The sequence below is a fragment of the Mytilus galloprovincialis genome, chromosome 10 (genome assembly GCF_965363235.1).
Source record: "Mytilus galloprovincialis chromosome 10, xbMytGall1.hap1.1, whole genome shotgun sequence".
NCBI classification, from domain to species: Eukaryota; Metazoa; Mollusca; class Bivalvia; order Mytilida; family Mytilidae; genus Mytilus; species Mytilus galloprovincialis.
Genome location: NC_134847.1, coordinates 43094159 through 43115399, shown reverse-complemented (window position 1 = coordinate 43115399; position 21241 = coordinate 43094159). Strand labels below are relative to the sequence as shown.

At 32.3% G+C, this 21241-nt stretch overlaps 1 protein-coding gene across 1 annotated transcript; it reads left to right on the top strand.

The window, feature by feature from the left end:
• The first annotated feature begins 5120 nt into the window (after positions 1 to 5120).
• Positions 5121 to 14759, top strand: LOC143049184 (uncharacterized). Its single transcript, XM_076222916.1, has 6 exons — positions 5121 to 5299; positions 7496 to 7676; positions 9528 to 9610; positions 12064 to 12153; positions 13516 to 13530; positions 14249 to 14759. Exons 1-6 carry the CDS (start codon positions 5245 to 5247, stop codon positions 14443 to 14445), a joined length of 621 nt encoding a protein of 206 aa, XP_076079031.1. The 5' UTR covers positions 5121 to 5244; the 3' UTR covers positions 14446 to 14759.
• The last annotated feature ends 6482 nt before the right edge of the window (positions 14760 to 21241 follow it).

Here is a 21241-nt window from a genome sequence, read left to right as displayed (position 1 = left end):
TCAAAAAGGTTTAAAGACCCGTGTTGTTTTTCAACATCGATTTAGGTTTGGTTCTTGTTGCTAAGTCTTTAGTTTTCTTTGTTGTGTCTTGTGTACTATACATACAGACATACAGAATATGGCATATTTGATATATTTTTGTTATATTTAAGCTTGAATTTGAACGTCTTAATGACTTAATCAGTTTATTTTGTTACATAAACTACTTGAATCTACCAAAGAAGAATCTTCAGTGTTTAAAAATTGCCCATCATTTTTCATCAGATGAACCTTAACTTTAAGGCCAAACATCGGCCCTTACCTGACCTACTCCTTTTTCGTACGAGCAGCTAAAGCCAAGATAGAAGAAGGTATGACATAAGTAAAATAAGCTTATTAAAATGCCGAATTCCTCGGAACTTGATGGGTGGTTCTAAGCTAATACGTGACAAATCCTATCGCTGACGATTCGGAAGATGAGATGAAAATAATCAGGGCACAAAACAGAGCAGAAAGAAGACAAAAATCAGAGAAATTAAAGAAAATAAACACAAGAAAAACACCATACACAAGAGAGAAGGTAGAGAATACCAATTTTACTTTGAAACCTGGAAGGTGCTTTAACTCTGGAAGAAGATTCCATAATTGTCCGGAAAAGAAGAAGATGAGTACTTTGAAAACAAATTTATCATAATTATTTAATTTGCCAATCTTGACTAAAAGTATATGTTAAAATTTGAATGATACTGAACAGAGTTCAATAAAAACTGATGTTCACATGACATTTTATTGCAATAATGAAGTTAATGATAAGGTTAGTTTTTAATCGGTGTTAAATGTCACGATTGACTAGCCTTCATGTATTTTCTCACCTGTTGGTCAGTTAAAATCTAAATCAATTACAAGCAATATACATATTTTAGATGTTATTTAAAAACGTATATGAATTACATTTTAAGACAGAACCATGATCAGATCTTCACTTGATACTCAAAAATTGAAATAAGAAAATTAATAGAGAAGAGATGTGTTTTAGAAGTAAAAGAAAGGCCTTTTGTTGTTAACCCTCTCACAGTTGCTTACAATAAGAACAAACCTAGACTTGTTGTAGATTGTCGACAGTTCAACCCACATCGTTTTCAATTTAGATTTAAGTACGAAGATTAAAAAAACACACGAGACCTTTTAAAAAGGGTGATTTGCTATAAAGCTTTATTTGAAGTCAGCATATCACCATATTGCGATCACAGAAATACACATATCTTTTCTTGGTTTTGCATTTGTTTTTTACGGTATTATGCGATATTTTGTTTTAAATGTATTGCCATTTGGCATTGCGACAGCTGAGTATATATTTACCAAAATGCTAAGAGAAGTTGTCAAACACATGAGAACAGAAATTAAAAGATGAACTATGTTCTTCAAGTGTTTTTAATTCAGCTGTATATTCAATCAAATGGGGCCCATCATCTTAACAGTTTTAATGATCCGACAGAAAATTCATTTGTAAAATACCTTTGAGAATCCGCTAAAAGACGTTATGTTTGGCCTGTAATAAAAAATGATACAGTTAACAATGACATGTTGATAGATCTATGCTATATGTACGCAGATAGTTCAGATTTACTTATAGGATCTCAATATGATTATGTTGTCTTATTCAGGTTTTCTCAGGTTCGATGAGATTAGTGAATTAAGATTCAAAGATGTAGCATTTTCCAAAATCATTTAAAACTTTTTGTTTCTAATAGCAAAACGGATCAAAACAGTCAAGTGAATGAAATTATTATTCCAAAAGGTATCACTATCACTTGTCCAGTTAACATGTAGTTATGATATTTGTCTTAAGCTGGATTAGACGCACAATCTGAACACTAATAAACTTATGTTTTAGATTCAAATTCGTAGCCAAATTTATATATATATATAATACGAATACACTTATTAGCTACGCTGTTGCTAAGGAAAACATCAAGGAAAGGCATAGATTACCTTAGCCGTATTTGGCACAATTTTTTGGAATTTTTCATCCTCAATGCTCTTCAACTTTGTATTTGTTTGGCTTTATAAATATTTTGATTTGAGCGTCACTGATGAGTCTTTATGTAAACGAAACGCGCGTCTGGCGTACTAAATTATAATCCTGGTACTTAAGAGACTTAAGCTGGTAGCCCCAATCTCGAATCTTGTTTTCCATTCCTTACGATCGGGTGGTACAACTGCAGCTGCCGCGTAAGTCTAATGTAAATAAAAGATGCATAAAGCCCCATGGGAGGTGGAAAACAGATTTTTTTAAAGATGGTTATATGGAAGATACTTTAGAAAAGAGAATTTCAGTGTCACAAAAAATTGAAACTTGATATATTTTTAATACACTCCAACCCTATGCTTGCTGGGCTATCGCAACTCTATATATATATTGTATTCATTCCTGTCCTATAATAGAGGGTATAAGGTATACGTATAATTTCCCACGTTTCGTTAGTAAAGCGAGAAATTATTGTATGTACGGTACTAGCGTATATTTTTATCAGTTTACGTCACTAGGTATAAGACACGTGACTAACTTTATGGCGAGAATTTTTTTCACTGAGATTATTACTTTCTAGTCTGCCGAAGACAGGGCAACATGTAAGTTCCATTCATATAATGAATATACTATGATACTTGTATTTATATGTTTTCAAAACAATACACGTCCGAGTACTAGTATGTCTAATGAGACGACTTATCGGATTGGGTCGGACCCAGGTTTCCAGTTTATCCCATAATTGGTTTGTTTGGTTGTTCCTGGCCGGCGAGGTCGTTCACGATCGAGTTATTCATTTATTCAGTTTACATTCATGTTAACCATATTATAGCTCTTGTTCGTATAAGGTTTACATTAATCTAGCTAAGTTGTACCTAAAAGTATATTTCATTGTTTTGTTATTAAGAGTATTTGTGGATATTTTGTTTATACGTTTACAAATATATATATATATATATATATATATATATATATATATATATATATATATATATATATATATATATATATATATATATATATATATACATTGTCATCAATTTATTTGGCAATCGTCAATGGTAGTCAGCAGGGTTTAAGAACATCAGTTGTTCGACCTGCTAGTATAATGCGTTTTGTTAAAATATATTTTTTCACTCTTTCGATCTTGTTGTTTGCGCTGTATTAAGACCTTTCTACAACGACATTTGTTACATGCACAATTAAAAAAATTGCGGTGTTTATCCAACACAATCATAAGTGTGAACGTTTTTTCAATTCAGACTTGGTTATATTCATTTCTGTTGGGCTTATATTATATTTTCCCTCCGTTTTATATAATCCGTTCATCTTAATTTGATTTTAAAAATTCAAACGTGTATCCTAAATTGAATAAATTAAATGGCCTTCCAAATACTTTTCGATCCCTTACATCACTGAAGAGACATTAATTGTCAAAATCCGGCTATGGTGTAAAAATAAAATAGCACCTCATGTTATGGTTAACCATCTTTGCCGCAAGTTTATCGTTTTCTTCTTGATATTAAATTAATATAGAGATCCATTTTGTTACACCTTGTGATCAATGTCACGTTGTGATACATGTAAACGTATACAAATTGCGGTTTTCATCAAATGCAATCATAGGTTTGAACGTTGTTTTCAATTTAGACTTGTTTATATTTATTTCGTTTGGGCTTGTATTATATTTCCCCTTGCGGTATATATAATCCGTTCATCCTAATTTGATTCTTAAAAATTCAAGAGTCTATCCTTAATTGAGGTAAATTAAATGGCCTTCCAAATACGTTTTGATCACTACCTGTAACATCACTGAAGAGACAAGTAATTACAAAAAAAAAATGCACCTCATGTTGTGATTGACCATCTTTGCCGCAAATTTATTGTTTTCTTCTTGGTATTAAATTAATATAGCGATCCATTTTGTTACACTTTGTGATCAATTTATTTGGCAATCGTCAAAGGCAGTCAGAAGGGTTTAAAAACATCAGTGATTCGACCTGCTAATCTAATGTGTTTTGTTAAAATAATTTTGTTCACTCTTTTGACCTATGAAAAATGTTGTTTCTGTTGTATTAAGACCCCTCTACAACGAAATTTGTTACATGCACACGTATAAAAAATGCAGTTTTTATCCATCACAATCAAATGTTTCGATCGTTGTTTTCAATTTAGACTTGTTTATATATATTTTTCAGATACATTTATGTAAATAATTAATACATTCCGTGGTCCACTCTGCTTGCTTGGCTATTGGCAACACTATATACATATACATATTGTATTCATTCCTGCTTTATAAAAGATATCAGCATGCATGTAGGGTATACGATAAAAGTCTGAGTAAGCAAATGTGTGAAATAAATTCTAATTGACCACATTGAATTCGCGATTCTTTAGTTATAAGAGACAAGTATAAAGCAACAAAGTGAAAAAAGTTGATTTTAATCAGATTTTTGTTTTTATTTCAGAAAGTACAAACTTAAGCTTTTTTTCAGAACAAGGAAGATAACAAGTGTAACAGATTGACTGTGATCGGTGAAGTCACTTGAAAATTGCAACACGTAAATATTTGTTGTATTTAACACGTCGTATTGGATTTATAATTTCGATTTCCTGATACAGTCCAAACTGGACTAAAAATACTTTTGAAATATTGTCTTAATCTCTCATTCATCGACGAGCTTCACATGTCAATCCATGAAATATGAGAAAAGTAAAATCACAAAAATACTGAAATCCGAGAATTATTGAAAACAGAAATTAAAGTCCCAAATCAAATAGCAAAATCGAAAGCCAAACACATTACACGAATAGACAACTGACGTGGTACAGACATCTTCTTATTTGAAAAGGTTGGTTAAATCTGGTTTTGTAGCTAGCTAAAACTTTAACTTGTATGACAGTCGCATAACATTTCATTATATAGACAACGATGTGTGAACAAAACAAACAGACATAATATGTATTAGAGATGGAACAACAAAATGTGTAGTAGATTTGAATAATTATTTAGACACTGTTAATAGTGTATAATGCAAACATTATTGATTATTATCATATTCAATCAAGGAAGTTTTAACTTGTCACATCTGGAAAAAAAACCAGACAGTTGACGCAACTTAGAGATAATTTTAGTATATAAAATGTGTATACTTGATCAACAGCATCTCTTCTTTTATTGAAATTGAATATTCAATTTATCTTTTACAAACGTGCAGTACAGAGCAGGCAAAATGCACAAGCAAATTTTGATGTGTTATATGATCTCACTTTTACAAATTTCTACAGGTAAGAAACTTGTTTTCCATACATTTAATTAAGAAAGTGATAGTTATTTTATAGTCAAGTTCTTTTTTGAGCGAACAAAACACTTAACATAGGAAGGCATGATGTGATTCTTAAATATACATTTTATTTATTGATACATAAGAGATGAAGATTTAGACTTGAGATGAGAACATTTACTCTGTACATATATTAAATTTATCAATACATGTTACAGAGTTAATTTCGTCGCAGCAGAAAAGATATCAATCAATAAGGCAGATATTACAATGTAGATAGAGAAAATAGAGTATGCACTATGTGCAATAACACTATGGAAGAAAGTGTATACCATGTTATTCTAGAACATGTATAATGTAAAATATATAGTGATGTAAGAAAACAATATATTAAGAAATAGTAATTGCAATCTATCCACTTTTAACTTATACAGTTGTTATCAGTTAAAAATGTGAAAAAAAAACTTAATAATTTAGGTAACTTTTTGTTTAATATTGATAAAAATCATAATACTGTGGATTCATTATTATTCGTAAGATACCAATTTTCGTGGATTTCGTGGGTACAAGTGAACCACGAATTCAAATGTTCAACGAATAGCATATTTCAATAGGCTTTGTATACAGAGATTGGCAAAACCACGAAATCAAATATCCACGATTATGCAAGTTTTCAGCAATCCTCGAAAATTGATACCCACGAAAATAAATGAATCCACAGTATGTAGCTGTTTTACTTATTTAACATATTAATTTATTTTCATCAGCAGCCATACATGTATTGTTTATAATATTTTCTTTTTTTTTATATTACAATGATGCATTTAAAAAATATTGTAAAATGTATATTCTATAAGCTGTATTGCTTCTGAATAAATCATTATTATTAAAGTAAAATGAATGGATTTGTAATATTACTTGACCACCGATTAAATTTGATTTTTTTACACATGTTCGCCTATTCTATTCAAATGCATTCAGTCTCAGAATTCAGAATTTAAAAAGTAAAAGTAGGTTTGTTTTCGATTTTCAAGTGACGTTCAAATGTTCAATTAATTAAAGTTGTATGGAAAATTTCAACACAAATTGTGACATATCCTTTTTACTCTGTCTTTACCATTTGCAATGCCCAAAAACGGTTTGGTATAACATCAAATTGTAAACTTGATTTCCTGCCAAATACACTTACTACCGACGTTACAAGATGTAGTGAACTGGTAACAGCTTCAATCATGCGTATTGAATAGAGTCTTTCTTTTTAGAATCATGCGTATGGAATAGATAATGGTGCAATTTAAGAGCTTCACATACAAAATACTATACATTCATGAGAGTTATAAAAATCTCTTTTTTTTTTGCTCTGGTGTAATACCGTCTATAAAAATAAACTGTTGTTTTTTTTTGTATTTTTTTAACCCCATTCTGAAGATACAGCATAATACGATTTCTATTGTGGTATTTTATTTGTCCCTTTGGTAATAGTCTCCGCCCCCTTTTCAATTTTTTTTTACTTGTATGACGGTTATTAACCGTATCTTATATATGTGAGAAAAAAGGATAACAAAAATACCAAACTCCATTGAAAATTTAAGAAGGCAAGTCTTTAAAAATTGACAAAATATGTAAATGCCAATCAAGGCCTCTCCATTTTTCTGTTTCTAATTGGTACGAATATATTTAAAATTAAAAAAATATCTAGTATATTATTTATATTCAATGGAACGATATGCTTTTCTGTTATCTTGATGATAAGAATTATGCTAATATTCATCTAATTGAATATCGCACTAAAGCGTGCCAGAGTGATGATTCTTTTGGTCGGTTAACAATCAGATAAAACTAAAGACTTTCTTATAAATAATTCTCAACATTGTATTTATGAAAAAGAGCAACAGTTGACAGATTTAGACCACTTCAGATTCAAAATTAACGTTTATAACCCAAAACTTTTCCTTTGAAACGGAATCGAAACAAAACTATCTTTTGTCTCAAAATGTAAATTGTAAATGTACTAGTCTCGAAACAGAAAAAAAAATGCCAAACAAAGCTCATCATTCTATCTGCTTTCAAGCATTGTTCAAACACATATATGTTAGAAACAATGCATACCATATATTTAATGTTCAAGGAATTGCCTTCCTATCCGTTTCCGTGACCTAATTAAGTATTATTTATATTAACTTATATACTTTTATTCCAGGTATGACGGAATATCCATGTTATTTTCCTTGTCCATGGCACAATCAAACATTTGGAGATTACAATCATAATTTTTCTGAGACTTGGACGTTTAATGCTGATGGTAGAACGAGTACTATACGCATAGAAACTCGTTTAAACTTCATTTGTCATCAAATAACAGAAAAATTCCTGATTTTGAGGTAAATTAATGTACAGTGTATCTTGATGTCAAAATTAATTTGAGAAATCTATTGTGCCAATTTCTTCATTCTAAATTAAACAGGTTTATTCTACAGTATGGTTCGTAAATAGTTATCAAATGTACAAGATTTATAAATTGATACGCAAGACGCGAGTTCTGTCTTCATAAGGCTCAAATTAAATTAGTTAGACAGCCAAACAAGTCAAAAGTTGAAGAGCATTTTGGATAAAAAATTACAAAATGTTGTGCCAAGTACGGCTAAGATAAGTTATGACTGGGATACAAAAATCCTTAGCAATTCGAATAACGCATACATTTAATATTTACAAAAATGACAACTGGGCTGGTGATACACTCGGGGACGAAATGTCCTCCTGAAGTTGTATCAAACCAGTGGTATAAATAGTTACCTAAGGTACCATGCAAATACTTTAATACGCAAGACGTGATGTTATGATCTTGTGAGTCTTATTTACTTATCTGTTCTTACTTTCCACAATTACATGAACTGCTTGAAGTCCATTTTATAGTCACAAAACATGCCCAACGCATTAAAGTGTCAAAACTAGCCCAACAAGTCAATAGTTGAAGAGCATTTTGGATAAAAAATTACAAAATGTTGTGCCAAATACGGCTAGGTTAAGTTATGACTTGGATACAAAAATCCGTAGTATTTCGAATAATGGATATTTTTAATATTTATAAAAATGACAACTGGTCTGGTGATACACTCGGGGACGAAACGTCCTCCTGCAGTTGTATCAAACCAGTGGCGTAAATAGTTACCTAAGGTACCATGCAAATACTTTAATACGCAAGACGTGATGTTATGATCTTGTGAGTCTTATTTACTTATCTGTTCTTACTTTTCAAAATTACATGAACTGCTTGAAGTCCATTTTATTGTCATAAAACGTGCCCAACGCATTAAAGTGTCAAAACTCAGTAGCTTTAGGTTTAAGCAATGTATAAAAAGGGGAAATGTCATGAAAAGAATACCGATTAATAGAATAAATTGAAAAAGACATATATCATTATATTGGAAAAGACAGACTAAAATCTGCAAAACACTGCAGTGAAATCTAAACTCATTACATTTCGTACGGGGTACAAGCTTGTAATCGTCCTATGTTATATTCATCATTCGATACATGTAGATATATGCTTATCCAGCAAGACGCTGTATACCAAACATGTATTCATACAGTGTTAGCTTTTTTCACTTTGATGTTAAAGTTTGGACAGTCTGAAGAACAGATAAGTGAATTAGACTCGAAAGATCAGCAAAGGCTTAAAAAAATTCAATAGAATATGCAATTAACAATTAGAAATTGTAATTCAAAGAGGATACAAGTAAATGCTGAAAGAAAACAAAATGGAAAAAAGACAATGGTTTAAATCGAAGTACAAGTTTTATCCATTGAGATGAAAATTTCTAATAGCTCGAAGCCTCAAGATACCAAAAAATAACAACTCAGGAAATCGCCTGAGCTGAAAAAGGGATAGTATAGTAATCTCGTTTTTTTTAAATATTTCACAACTAAAAACAAACCATATACGACAAATAATTAACTTTGAATCAGTACTGAGTATTGTTGTGTATGTTGACAATGTGTTCAGTTATCTAAAAAAAAAACGTTATGTGGTTTTTATATCTTATGTCCAGAAGTTAAAAAAAAAGAGTAGGAAGTGAAATAAATCATGGATCTACCTTTTCCTAGATTATGATATCTCCTTCTGGCACAAGAAATAAATGTATAATATCATAAAATAGAAATAGAATATAAAGTATAGGAACATAAGGTAGTGCATACTTCGAACATGATTAACTAAAGATACACTTTTTCAGATTAGAGGGCACTGACAGCTTCAGGTGCTTTTCGATCAATTATAATCCGGATATTCCCCTTGAGTTTGTAATGGGAGGTTGGAGTAAGTTTATCCGCTGTTCATCACATTATTATACATGCAATATTTATCTTAAAATCCAGAAATTGGCATGTCCGTACTAAATGTATGCTACATGTTTATACCACCAGATGATACATACATATGTTAGACACAGATAGACATCCGGCCTCTAGCCGACGTCCGTTTCTAAGATCGACGTCCAGATCTGACGTCACATTCTCAAATCGACGTCCAATATTTTGATCCTCTAATCGACGTCCAATGTAACGTCATGTATTGCCAAAACGACGTTCGCTTGGTTGTAGTCTTCCCTTATCGATGTTCGTCATTAAAAATTAACAAATTACTGAACAAACATCTATACATGTACATGTTTTGTTAGATTCTTATCATGCTTATGTCATCTAAACTTTCAAATATTTATACATACTTTTCATATAGAATAGTATTAACCCCAAATAGGTAACATGCATATTAATGTTTATCGTGATAAAAAGTTAATCCAATAGAACTACATAATAGTGTGTCACTCATTCCTATTCGAATTGATAAATGACATACATGTAAGAGTAATTCAATCAGAATGCAAATCAACGACAAGGAAATCAAACGATATCTAGCTGCATTATTCAGTCTTCAACAATATACAAGATAAAGAAGTTTTATAATACGGACTCTGTAAGAGAGTTTTCAACAAAGCTATGAGTTTTACACCTGGATTGAAACATATTCTCAAAAAATGGCATTATATTTGTTATGTTGTTATGTACTATACCGCTGTTCCAGGTTAGTGGAGGGTTAATACTAACACACACATGTTTAACCCCATGGTATTCTTAATGTGCCTATAGTCCAGTGGTTGTCGTTGCCACTGGCGGATTCAGAAATTTTCATAAGGGGGCCAACTAAGTGCAAACGCAGGGGCGGATCAAGCCATTTTTGAAAGGAGTGTTCCCAACGGGCCAAATTTTTCCAACAAATGGGGGGTCTTGAAAGCCCTTTATATCCGCCTCTCAATTTTCTAATTTGAATTGTTTACATAATTCATGTCGAGGCCTTTCATAGCATTGCCGTTCAGACTTTTATCATTGTTGAAAGCCGTAGGGTTACCTATAATTGCTAAGATTCAGTTTAATTAAACTCCGGTCGATAGTTGTCCCATCGGAAATCATATCACATCACCTGATCTTTATGTTATCTTAAACAAAAATATAATTGATATCACAACCTATTTATAGTAGTAAATAAAAGATAGTCATCAATTCAGTTCAATATTGTTTACTTGTCAAAAACGGACGTCAATAAGAGCAGCTAAAATTGGACGTCGATTAGAGAAGATAAAATTGGACGTTGATTAGATAGGCATCAAATCGGCCATCGGTTTGAGGATATTGTATTGCGACGTCAGATTTGGACGTCGATTTGAGGAACGGACGTCGATTAGAGACCGGACCTCGACCTGAGTCTTACATATAATTGATTTGTTTCCTTTGTATTTTTCCCGATTAGTTCTAACAAGATTCCTCTAATCAAGAGAATAATGTTTATATAGTATGACGTGCTTCTTTTGCTTTGAAAGCAACCCCATGATTAAATATTCGATATGTCTATACTTAGCGCAGATTCAGAGATATATATAATAATGGATGTTACAAACTACCTCCTACGTAAATCCATATGTATATGAACCAATTTGCAAACGATATGCATAGTTCATTGTTTTCAAATTCTTAATTAAAAAAAGACAATAGAGGTTTTATTCTTATTGGGATGCATAACAAAAATAATTAATGCACAGGAGCTCGCAGAAATCTACAAAATAAAAATAAAATAAATTTCCGCGAAAGTCATTTAAATGCTCTGGGCACATTTAAGACATTTCAAAACATGACGAAATACAAACGAAAGCGCAAAAACATAAGGTTTTTCCTTTACGTGAACCATCGTATAAAAGTTCTGTATTCCTAAATTTTTTACACCGATTGTTTAACTTATAACCGTTACTTGGGCATTGTCATACAAATGCACGTATCAAGAATTTGCTGTTACAACAGATTGACAATTATTTTCAACTGCCACTTTAAGATGTTTTTTTTTATTATTATTATAAGTTCGTTATTGTTTAATAACTTTTGGACTTTGATTATAGCCATGGCGATGACAGTTTTTCGTTGACTTGTGAGTTTTGAAAGACCCTTTGGTATCTTCTGCGGCTTATATTTAGATCAACACTTATTACAATCATTGTGATTGGAAAATTGCTATACGCCCAGTTATGCATATGTCGTGCATTTTCATGTTAGCAGCATATTGAAATAATGAAACTCTGAATAACTAATATTTCTGAAAACATATATACATCATGCCGAGTATGTGTTGTGTTGTTTTATTGATGTTTGGGCTTATATTGAAGAAAAAAAACTTAGCTCACATGATATTTTTTAGAAATTAGAAAACTTTGTAATTTTTTTCAGATTCATTTCGTTCTGTAAACCAGACAACATCATTTACAGATGTATGTGAATTTTGTGGAGTGCCAGATTATACGTTTTTGTGGACAGTTGGTAAGTCCTGGTTGAGTGAAAAAAAATTATGTACTTCTATGTAACAAAGAATTTTTTTGAGTTTTTGTCAGATATTCGGAGTCGTCTTATTTTATCTAGCTAGTGTAATTAAGAATTTAACACATTTATCTCTACTTTTCAGTTTAACATTTTATAACATGGTTTTACGTCATTTACACTCTAAAAATCTTTTCAAAACCTTGGTTTTCTTTGTTATTTTTTTTTTCCAAAATAAATAGTTCCAAAAATTAATGAATTAGAAATGTAGAGACAACCTTGTGCTGCCAAATTATTTAATTGCGCATATCTTACATGTAGACATAGATTCTTTATTCTTTGTTGGTTGTTGAAAATTGTTTAATTTTATTTTACAATGTTAACACTAGTACTGTATACTTTGTACTACTATGTCTATGATTGGCTGTTTAAGAATCTAAAGAATCATGGGTAATTTCATTTTTCGTACACCAGAATGAAAATAAATTTACCTCATTGGTTGAATGTCTTTTGTTTATGACATTTTAACCAATCACGACGTTTTGGTGTACGCTTTTGGAAATATTACCCACACTGCATTAGATTCTGAAACGGTCACTTTATGAAAACAAATATTATATAGTTTCATTATGCATTCTACTAATTATACAGTGTAAAAATATCACAGGAACCGCTTCGATGTAATTAAACTGAAGTGCATCCTTTGCTTAACACTTTCTAGCAACTTTGAGATGAAGAACAACATAAATCATCCATGTACATGATTCAATTCTCTGTATAGAAAACTTAAACAATGGCGCATGTTTAGAGTATGCAAATATAACATGTGAAAGGGTGTTGATAGTGGAATTGTAAATACTTATTCTCCGGAAATGTTGAAAATTCTGGTTTTGTTATCCTTAATGTTAACATGTAATTCATAGAGAAGCATTTTTGCCTTTTGTCTATTAAGTAATACCTTAACCTGAATATGCCTTAGGATGTGTCACCGTCTATTTTTTTGTAGAGTTTGTGCTTTAATGAAGTTTTAAACGAAATATAAATTATTTTCCTTTACGAGTAACGATTTTTGTTACTCATTACTCTTCAGTACTCAGGATTCCAATCATAATTCGAAAAACAATCAAGCACATTTCGATCAAAAAACAGTACAGATCATCACGCAAAATCCCTAACCTAAATTGAAAACAAATTATTATAGTTTATCTACTTGTTGAATTGGAACTGAAATCGATAAAGTCGACAGATTCAATAATAATTATCAGGTATAAATGACATAACGAAGGAGTAAAGGTAAAACGACAATACTGTTTAAAGACCAACTTTCAAAAAATAGTTCACTAAGCATTGATAAATATTTTGCAGGAAGAACACCACCTTGTAAGTTAATTACGTAGTTACATAATTGATTCATTGTCTGAAATAATAAACTACAAAATAAATGCGTTTCATATTCTGTATACAGCATATTGCCTTATTTTGTTGTTACAGTCGATTGCATTGAGTGTGTAAGTAAAGGCAATATCTTTGGTAAGCTTGCTTGCTAGCTGAACCGTGAAGTCATTTTTCGGTACGATATGCTATCCTCTTTTCGAAGTAGCCTAGCTAGTCCTACAGACAGATAGTTTGCACCGTGAAGTCATTATTAGGTTAGGTAAACTGCCCTCCTTTAAGAGTAGACTAGTCTGACAGATAACCAAACTGTCTGTCTGTAGGACTAGGCTACTTCGAATGAAGGATAGCATATCTTACTGAAAAATGACTTCACGGTTCAGCTAGTAAGCAAGCTAACAAACTAGATTACCTTTACCTACACACTAAATGCAACCGACTGTAAGATATGTTTTGTAGTATTATTTTTTTTATTTCCATAATTATAATTAGCATAATGAATGAGCATAATGAAACCATCAGTATACACATAAAGATAAAATCAGTATAATAGCATAATACTTAAACGGTATAAAACTATAATAATCAAAATTTGTATCAAAATCTATCTTGTTAAATCGTGCGTTTTTTTAACAAACACAGAACACACAGTGTATTGCACAAATATTAAAATTCATCTAAATGTATCTTTCAAATATACTTTCAGCTACCCCACTGCCTCCGTCGCTAGGCTGCAATAGGCCATCATCATGTTCTCCACCTGGTGAAGTTTGTGATTCGAGTGAAACCATTCCTAAAGCATGCCCGATACCAACTACATCGCCACCGACTACAACAAATACCAAAACTACAAAGAGCCACTGTGGAAAGAAGCATAACACTCGTTCAACAACACACGAATAAATACCCGTTGACTGTTTCACAGTTTTAAATCTGAATTAAAAAGAATTTACCCAGCATTCATCTGTTCTATGTCATGAACAAATATATTTACTTACAATTTTTGTTAACTGATGAAATTGATATTTGTTGAAGTTATGTATGGTCAGTCTAATGTTACGCATCTGACGTACTAAATTATAATCCTGGTGACTATTTACACCACTGGGCCGATGCTACTGCTGGTGGACGTTTCGTCCCCGAGGGTATCACCAGCCCAGTAGTCAACACTTCGGTGTTGACATGAATATCAATAATGTGGTCATTTTAATAAATTTCCTGTTACAAAACTTTGAATCTTTCGAAAAACTAAAGATTTTCTTATCCCAGGTATAGATTACCGTAGCCGTATTTGGCACAACGTTTTTGGACTATTGAATCCTCAATGCTCTTCAACTTTGTACTTGTTTGGCTTTATAAATATTTTGATATAAGCGTCACTGATGAGTCTTATGTAGACGAAACGCGAGTCTGGCGTACTAAATTATAATCCTTGTACCTTTGATAACTATTTACACTCCAATTAAAGATGAACTTGCAGAGGACATTTTGAATAGCCAACAGTTAAGTGATTTCGAAATTGGTGAGTAGCAATACTCGCTGACTGGTTCATCTATTGTTCCAGACATGTTATATTTATTAGATTGACTGATATAAGAGTACATATTGGCATATGCGCAACAGCTCAAAAAAAGCCCTAACGATTATGCTTAATCAAAATGAAGTCATCAGTGGACATTTCAATGTTATTTGAGATCATAGTTTCAAAGACTGATGAAAAAATCTTGTATGTTCTCTATCTTGGTTAATGCAATATTGCATCTCTAGAAGTTAATATAATAGCGGATTCTTGTGCTTTTGCACTTAGGGTGATCACTAAAGTTCAGTTGGTTCTACATTTTGCTTTAAAGTCTTACCCCTGATTTATCAACTGTGTTTTTTTCAACATTAGCCTTATCATTGTCAGTGCATTCCTTTAAACCTTATGCATGACTAGTTCGACCAGGTGTTTGCCTCATGGCTACACATATACACACGTTTGTAAAGTACGAGTAAATATATATCGACTGCGACTTAAATTCTCTTTTAGTATTGGTCGTTCACAACCTATTATTCGCCAATATGCGCACATTGTTGGTATCACCAGCCCAGTAGTCAACACTTCGGTGTTGACATGAATATCAATAATGTGTTCATTTTTATAAATTTCCTGTTTACAAAACTTTGAATTTTCGAAAAACTAAGGATTTTCTTATCCCAGGCATAGATTACCGTAGCCGTATTTGGCACAATTGTTTGGAATTTTTGATCCTCAATGCTCTTCAACTGTTTACTTGTTTGGCTGTATAAATATTTTGATAAGAGCGTGACTGATGAGTCTTGTGTAGACGAAACGCGTGTCTGGCGTATTAAATTATAATCCTGGTACCTTTGATAACTATTTACACTCCAATTAAAGATGAACTTGCAGAGGACATTTTGAATAGCCAACAGTTAAGTGATTTCGAAATTGCTGAGTAGCAATACTCGCTGACTGGTTCATCTATTGTTCCAGACATGTTATATTTATTATTTTGATCGATATAAGAGTACTTATTACACTTTGATCCCCATAATATGTGTCTCCGTATATCTACCGAGATACATTTCGTTAGTTGGAGACTGTGTATCAAAAACTCGATTCTTCTTCTTTTAACATGTTTAAATCTAAATTCTTTGATTTTTTATATTTTGCATTAACGTTTACATTAAATTTTAAATTGTCATTCTCATAACGGCCATTTTTTGCCTTTTCGTGTCAGACCAGCGACCCATATTAGTTCGTTTTTTTTAATGATATTCACCCCTTTGTACATGAAATTCCAATTGATCCGAAGCTTAGGAAACAAGTGACCAAACTTCACATTTTCATCATCTTCTCATCTTAAATTTATTGCTCATCTTTCAAAAAATTATTAATCTAATATCTGTGTTATGTTTGCATATTTTATTTGATTATCATATGATATATCATACGATGCAAAAATATCATAGAAACAAATCGTGAAGTTTAATGAGTTGTTCCTGTTTTTCCCTCGAGCCACGAAAATGAACTTATTCAATCAAATCATATTTCTGGTTTACAAAACCCATATGGAAAGGCGATTGAATGTTGTAAGCTATTGAAATGTATGTTCTAAAACGCTTCAACTAAGTTACATTATAACTTTATTTCTAAATATACATATATAAGAAACAGTACCGATGTTTAAATCACATGAATGCATTGCGCTGATATAAAAAGAGGTAACACAAACTAGTACATGATTATGACTCGGTACGTACGACAGGGTAAACTTTTCTGACAAGCATGCATCAGCCGTAATGAGAAATTTGAGAAGGACGCAATTTTCTAATCAGACAAGCTTTTTTATCTAAAAAAATAGAAATCGAAAAATTGTCTCTGGTGAGTTAGGACAAAGATGCATCGTAAAGGTGTGCGCTCAATTCAAAACAGTTTAAAAACCCGTGTTGTTGCTCAACATCATTTTAGGTGAATTCTTGCTGCTTAGTCTTTCGTTTTCTATGTTGTGTCTTGTATACTATTATTTGTCTATTTGTATTTTTCATTTTAGCCATGGCGTTATTAGTTTATTTTCAATCTATGAGTTTGACTGTCCCACTGGTATCTTTAAGACCCCTTTTTTGCCAAAACAAGTAAACGTTTAGCTATTTATTGGAAAGAAGAATACTTCTGATACATAAATATGGGTTGTTTTAGACAATACAATGCACATGTATAGGGTACTAATATCATTAAGTTAAATTACAGAAATCTTCACATTTTTAGCATTTGAGTTAATTTTTTAGACGGTTTCTGTCTAAAATGGCAGTGGCCGCATTTGTTTTCATTCTTAATATTTAATGAAAGTTGTATTTGATGATAATGCACAAAAAAATGAAAACAATACGTTTAATAACTTCTTGCGTCCGAAGCGCTTTTCTGGATTTACCTTCATCAGGGGTCTGTTGTTCAACTTGTCGTTAAATTAAACGAGTCGTTAAATTTTACTAATCACTGCGTTAAATTTAATCAGTCCATTATCATGTTGTTCAACTTGTCGTTAAATTTAACGAGTCGTTTAAAATTGTCAAAGTGTCGTTATATTTAATCGACCTCATTGAGGATGATTAAATTTTAATCAGTTGATTAACCTCAATCTAAGATGGCTGTCAATGTTTTGTTTCAACCACCTGTTGTAAGAAGAGAGCGACATTTTCGCGGTTTTGACCCTCTAGAAAGGGAATTTTCTGATGAGGAGCTAAGGCAGAGATATAGATTTGGCAGAGAGACCATTGGGTACCTGTCAGATTTAATGAGAGAGGATCTGGAGCGTGGGACAAACAAGGAGACAGCCCTTTCAGTGGAACAACAGGTTATGATTGCCTTGAGGTTTTATGGAAGTGGATCACACTTGCAAGTAGTTGGGGACACGATGGGATTTGACAAGTCAACTGTGTCTCAGGTGATTGACCGTGTGACAGATTCATTAGTTGCCATGAAGGATGACTTCATATCGTGGCCAGATAATCAGAGGAAGAATGTGATAAGGGCTGGTTTTTATGAAAAGGCTGGTTTTCCAAACGTGGTTGGATGCATTGACGGGACTCACATACGGATTACTGGGCCTAGCATTGATGAACCAGCATTTGTTAACCGAAAGGGGTTCCATAGCATCAACGTACAAGCTATTTGTGACCATGAAGGTAATTTAAAACACTGTATTATACCTATTTTATGTTTACAACATGCTTTGTGTGCGTCCTTTTTCTTGACATCTTCATTCGTCCTTGACCATATATACATGGCTGGTTTTCTGTTGAACTGGTTTTCAGCTTATATGAAAATCGATGAATAAAGAAAGACAACTCAATCTTGACATATACTTTCTATTGGATTTGTAGACTCGATCATGAGTTGCTTTTTACCAGAGACATATACATGATATATACACATAATTTGTCTCAGTTTTTACCGTTTCACTTTTAAATATGCTGAATCGAATGAACTGCTAAGAGTTTATGAACATAAATTTATTGATCAAAATAGTTATAAAGATTTGCCCACCCACCCCTTATCTGCTTTAGGTAGAATTTGTCACAGTCAGGCTTATAAACTTGTGAAACGTCAACAAATAGTGTGCCCCATGTAGTTTGAAGAAATTCTAGATCTACCTCAAAATGTTTCTGTGAGAAGCCCCCCCCCCCCACCCAAAAAAAAAAACAAAAACAACTAAAAAAAAACCATACAAAACTGAAAAACACAAAACAAAAAAATAAGTGTCCAATCTGTCATCCAAATATCAAGTTCGCCTACCCATTCTTTTCGGTTGGGAAATAGTGACCAGTCCTTTAAAAATAAGCCAGTCATTGTTCAATATATTTTTTTTAAATGTTAAGGGAGCATATTACTTCGATCCTCGATGTATTGTTTATCTGAATTGTTTATACTATACATATTTTGCTTTCATCACATTGCAAATTCGGCTAATATTTTAATGACTCGAACTATAATGAACAAACTACATGCATGCACATAAAAGAAGATGTGGTAATGATTGCTAATGGGACATATCTCCACAAGAGATTAAATGACACAGAAATAAACAGCTTTGGGTCACCATACTTATTCACAATCACTGACTCGCCGTTTGCCTTGACAAATGAATTATGGAACTACTTTTTTCCACTTTTTTAATTATCATATTTTTGTTTAAAGGTATATTCACCAACATCAGTGCTAGGTGGCCAGGATCAGCACATGATTCTCATGTTTTCAGAACCTCAGCCATAGGACAACATCTTGAGAATGGATATCGAGGAATTGGACAAGGTGTATTGTTAGGAGACAGTGGCTATCCCTGCAGACAGTTTTTGCTGACACCATACAGACAACCAGCTGCTGGTAGAGGTCAAGCAAGGTTTAACAGAAGACATTGCTCAACAAGGTCAACAATAGAAAGGACATTTGGAATATGGAAGAAGCGTTTTCACATTCTAGGATCAGAGGTACAATTCAATTCTTTACAAATAAATATAGTAGTAATATGAATATTTGACATGGTGTATGCCCTTATATTTTAAAAGTCATGTTTTTTTTCTTGTGAGACTGCTGTTTACTAAATCTCTCATTAGTACATTTTTCGATTTCTCTTTTCAGTTAAGGTCTTCATAATGGTCCCCTTCTCTGTCTTTTGGTTATAGCTATTGTACGTTTTTTTTTGCTGACCACAGTTTGGTTGCCTATAATTGCTTACATCCACTTCATTTTAACTTTGCAGGATACATACATTTAAGTTATAAAATTAACAATCACTCCAAATCTCCTTATTTTTATTACGTAATAAAACCCGAAAATAAAAAATGAAAAATCAGTTGTATATTAAAGGGCTGATAAAACTGACCTCAGTTAAATATCAAGCCAGGACAAGAACACAATGATCGACAATTTATCACACAGATCAAAACCCTAAAATTATACGGATAACAGGGATCCAGTTGGAAAATTGGTAATGTTAGTTCGGTTACTTCATGTAGTCCTGTTTCAACTTTGGGGTAACTGCTCCAAGTTAGTCATTACTGTAACTTTATTAAATCGTGAATGCTACAGTACATCATCAGTTGGACAGTTTGTTCAGCTTTTTATGTCTGATTTGGTCCTTTTTTTAATTAAATTATAGTGTTTTTGTAATAAATTTACTTATTCATTAGCAATGTTAATTCATGCTACATACAAATAGTAATTCTGTCACACTTTAAAAATAAACGTTTTTAAATTGTATTCCAGATCCGAATGAAACCTGATAAAGCTTGCAGAATCATCATTGCTTGTGGTATTCTGCACAATATTGCCATCATGAGGAATGAACCTGAAGTTGCAGAAGAACAATTGATTGACAATCAACCTCAGATGCCACCCTATAATGGTCCACAGGACGGAAAAGGCATACGGGACCATTTTGCTACCACTTTTTTTGCCTAATAAATTGCATGTTTTTATTTTTCCATATTTTCATAAATTGTCTTTCATTAAAAAAAATGAGGAAATTTGAAAATAGTAACAAATCTTTGTATGATCAGTTTGAATATGACCTACCGAATTAGACTATTTACCGGATTTGTAATCACTTAAGCAACACGACGGGTGCCACATGTGGAGCAGGATCTGCTTACCCTTCCGGAGCACCTGAGATCACCCCTAGTTTTTGGTGGGGTTCGTGTTGTTTATTCTTTAGTTTTCTATGTTGTGTCGTGTGTACTATTGTTTTTCTGTTTGTCTTTTTTATTTTTAGCCATGGCGTTGTCAGTTTGTTTTAGATTTATGAGTTTGACTGTCTCTTTGGTATCTTTCGTCCCTCTTTGACAATGTGTTGAGAGAGGAAGTGTGCATTTACGCGACTTCAATACTGGTATAGTAAATGGTGAGCAGTTAGTCGCCTATGAAATCAAAAACCCAGTAGCCAGGAAACTGTTTTTCAGTACAAGAATAAGAATATGTGGTATGATTGCCAATTGATTATATCAATTACCATATGGAAAAAAAAATATTATTTAAATGCCCAAAAAAGGCACAAGCCATGGCCGACAGTGCAAGGACTGTATATAGCCAAGCAAGGTCATTAAAAATTTTTTGATTCATGTATCACTTATTATTTTTTGAAAGATGGAGGTGCAATATGTGGCTTAATTGTAATTACTGGTCTATTTTCTTTTACATAGG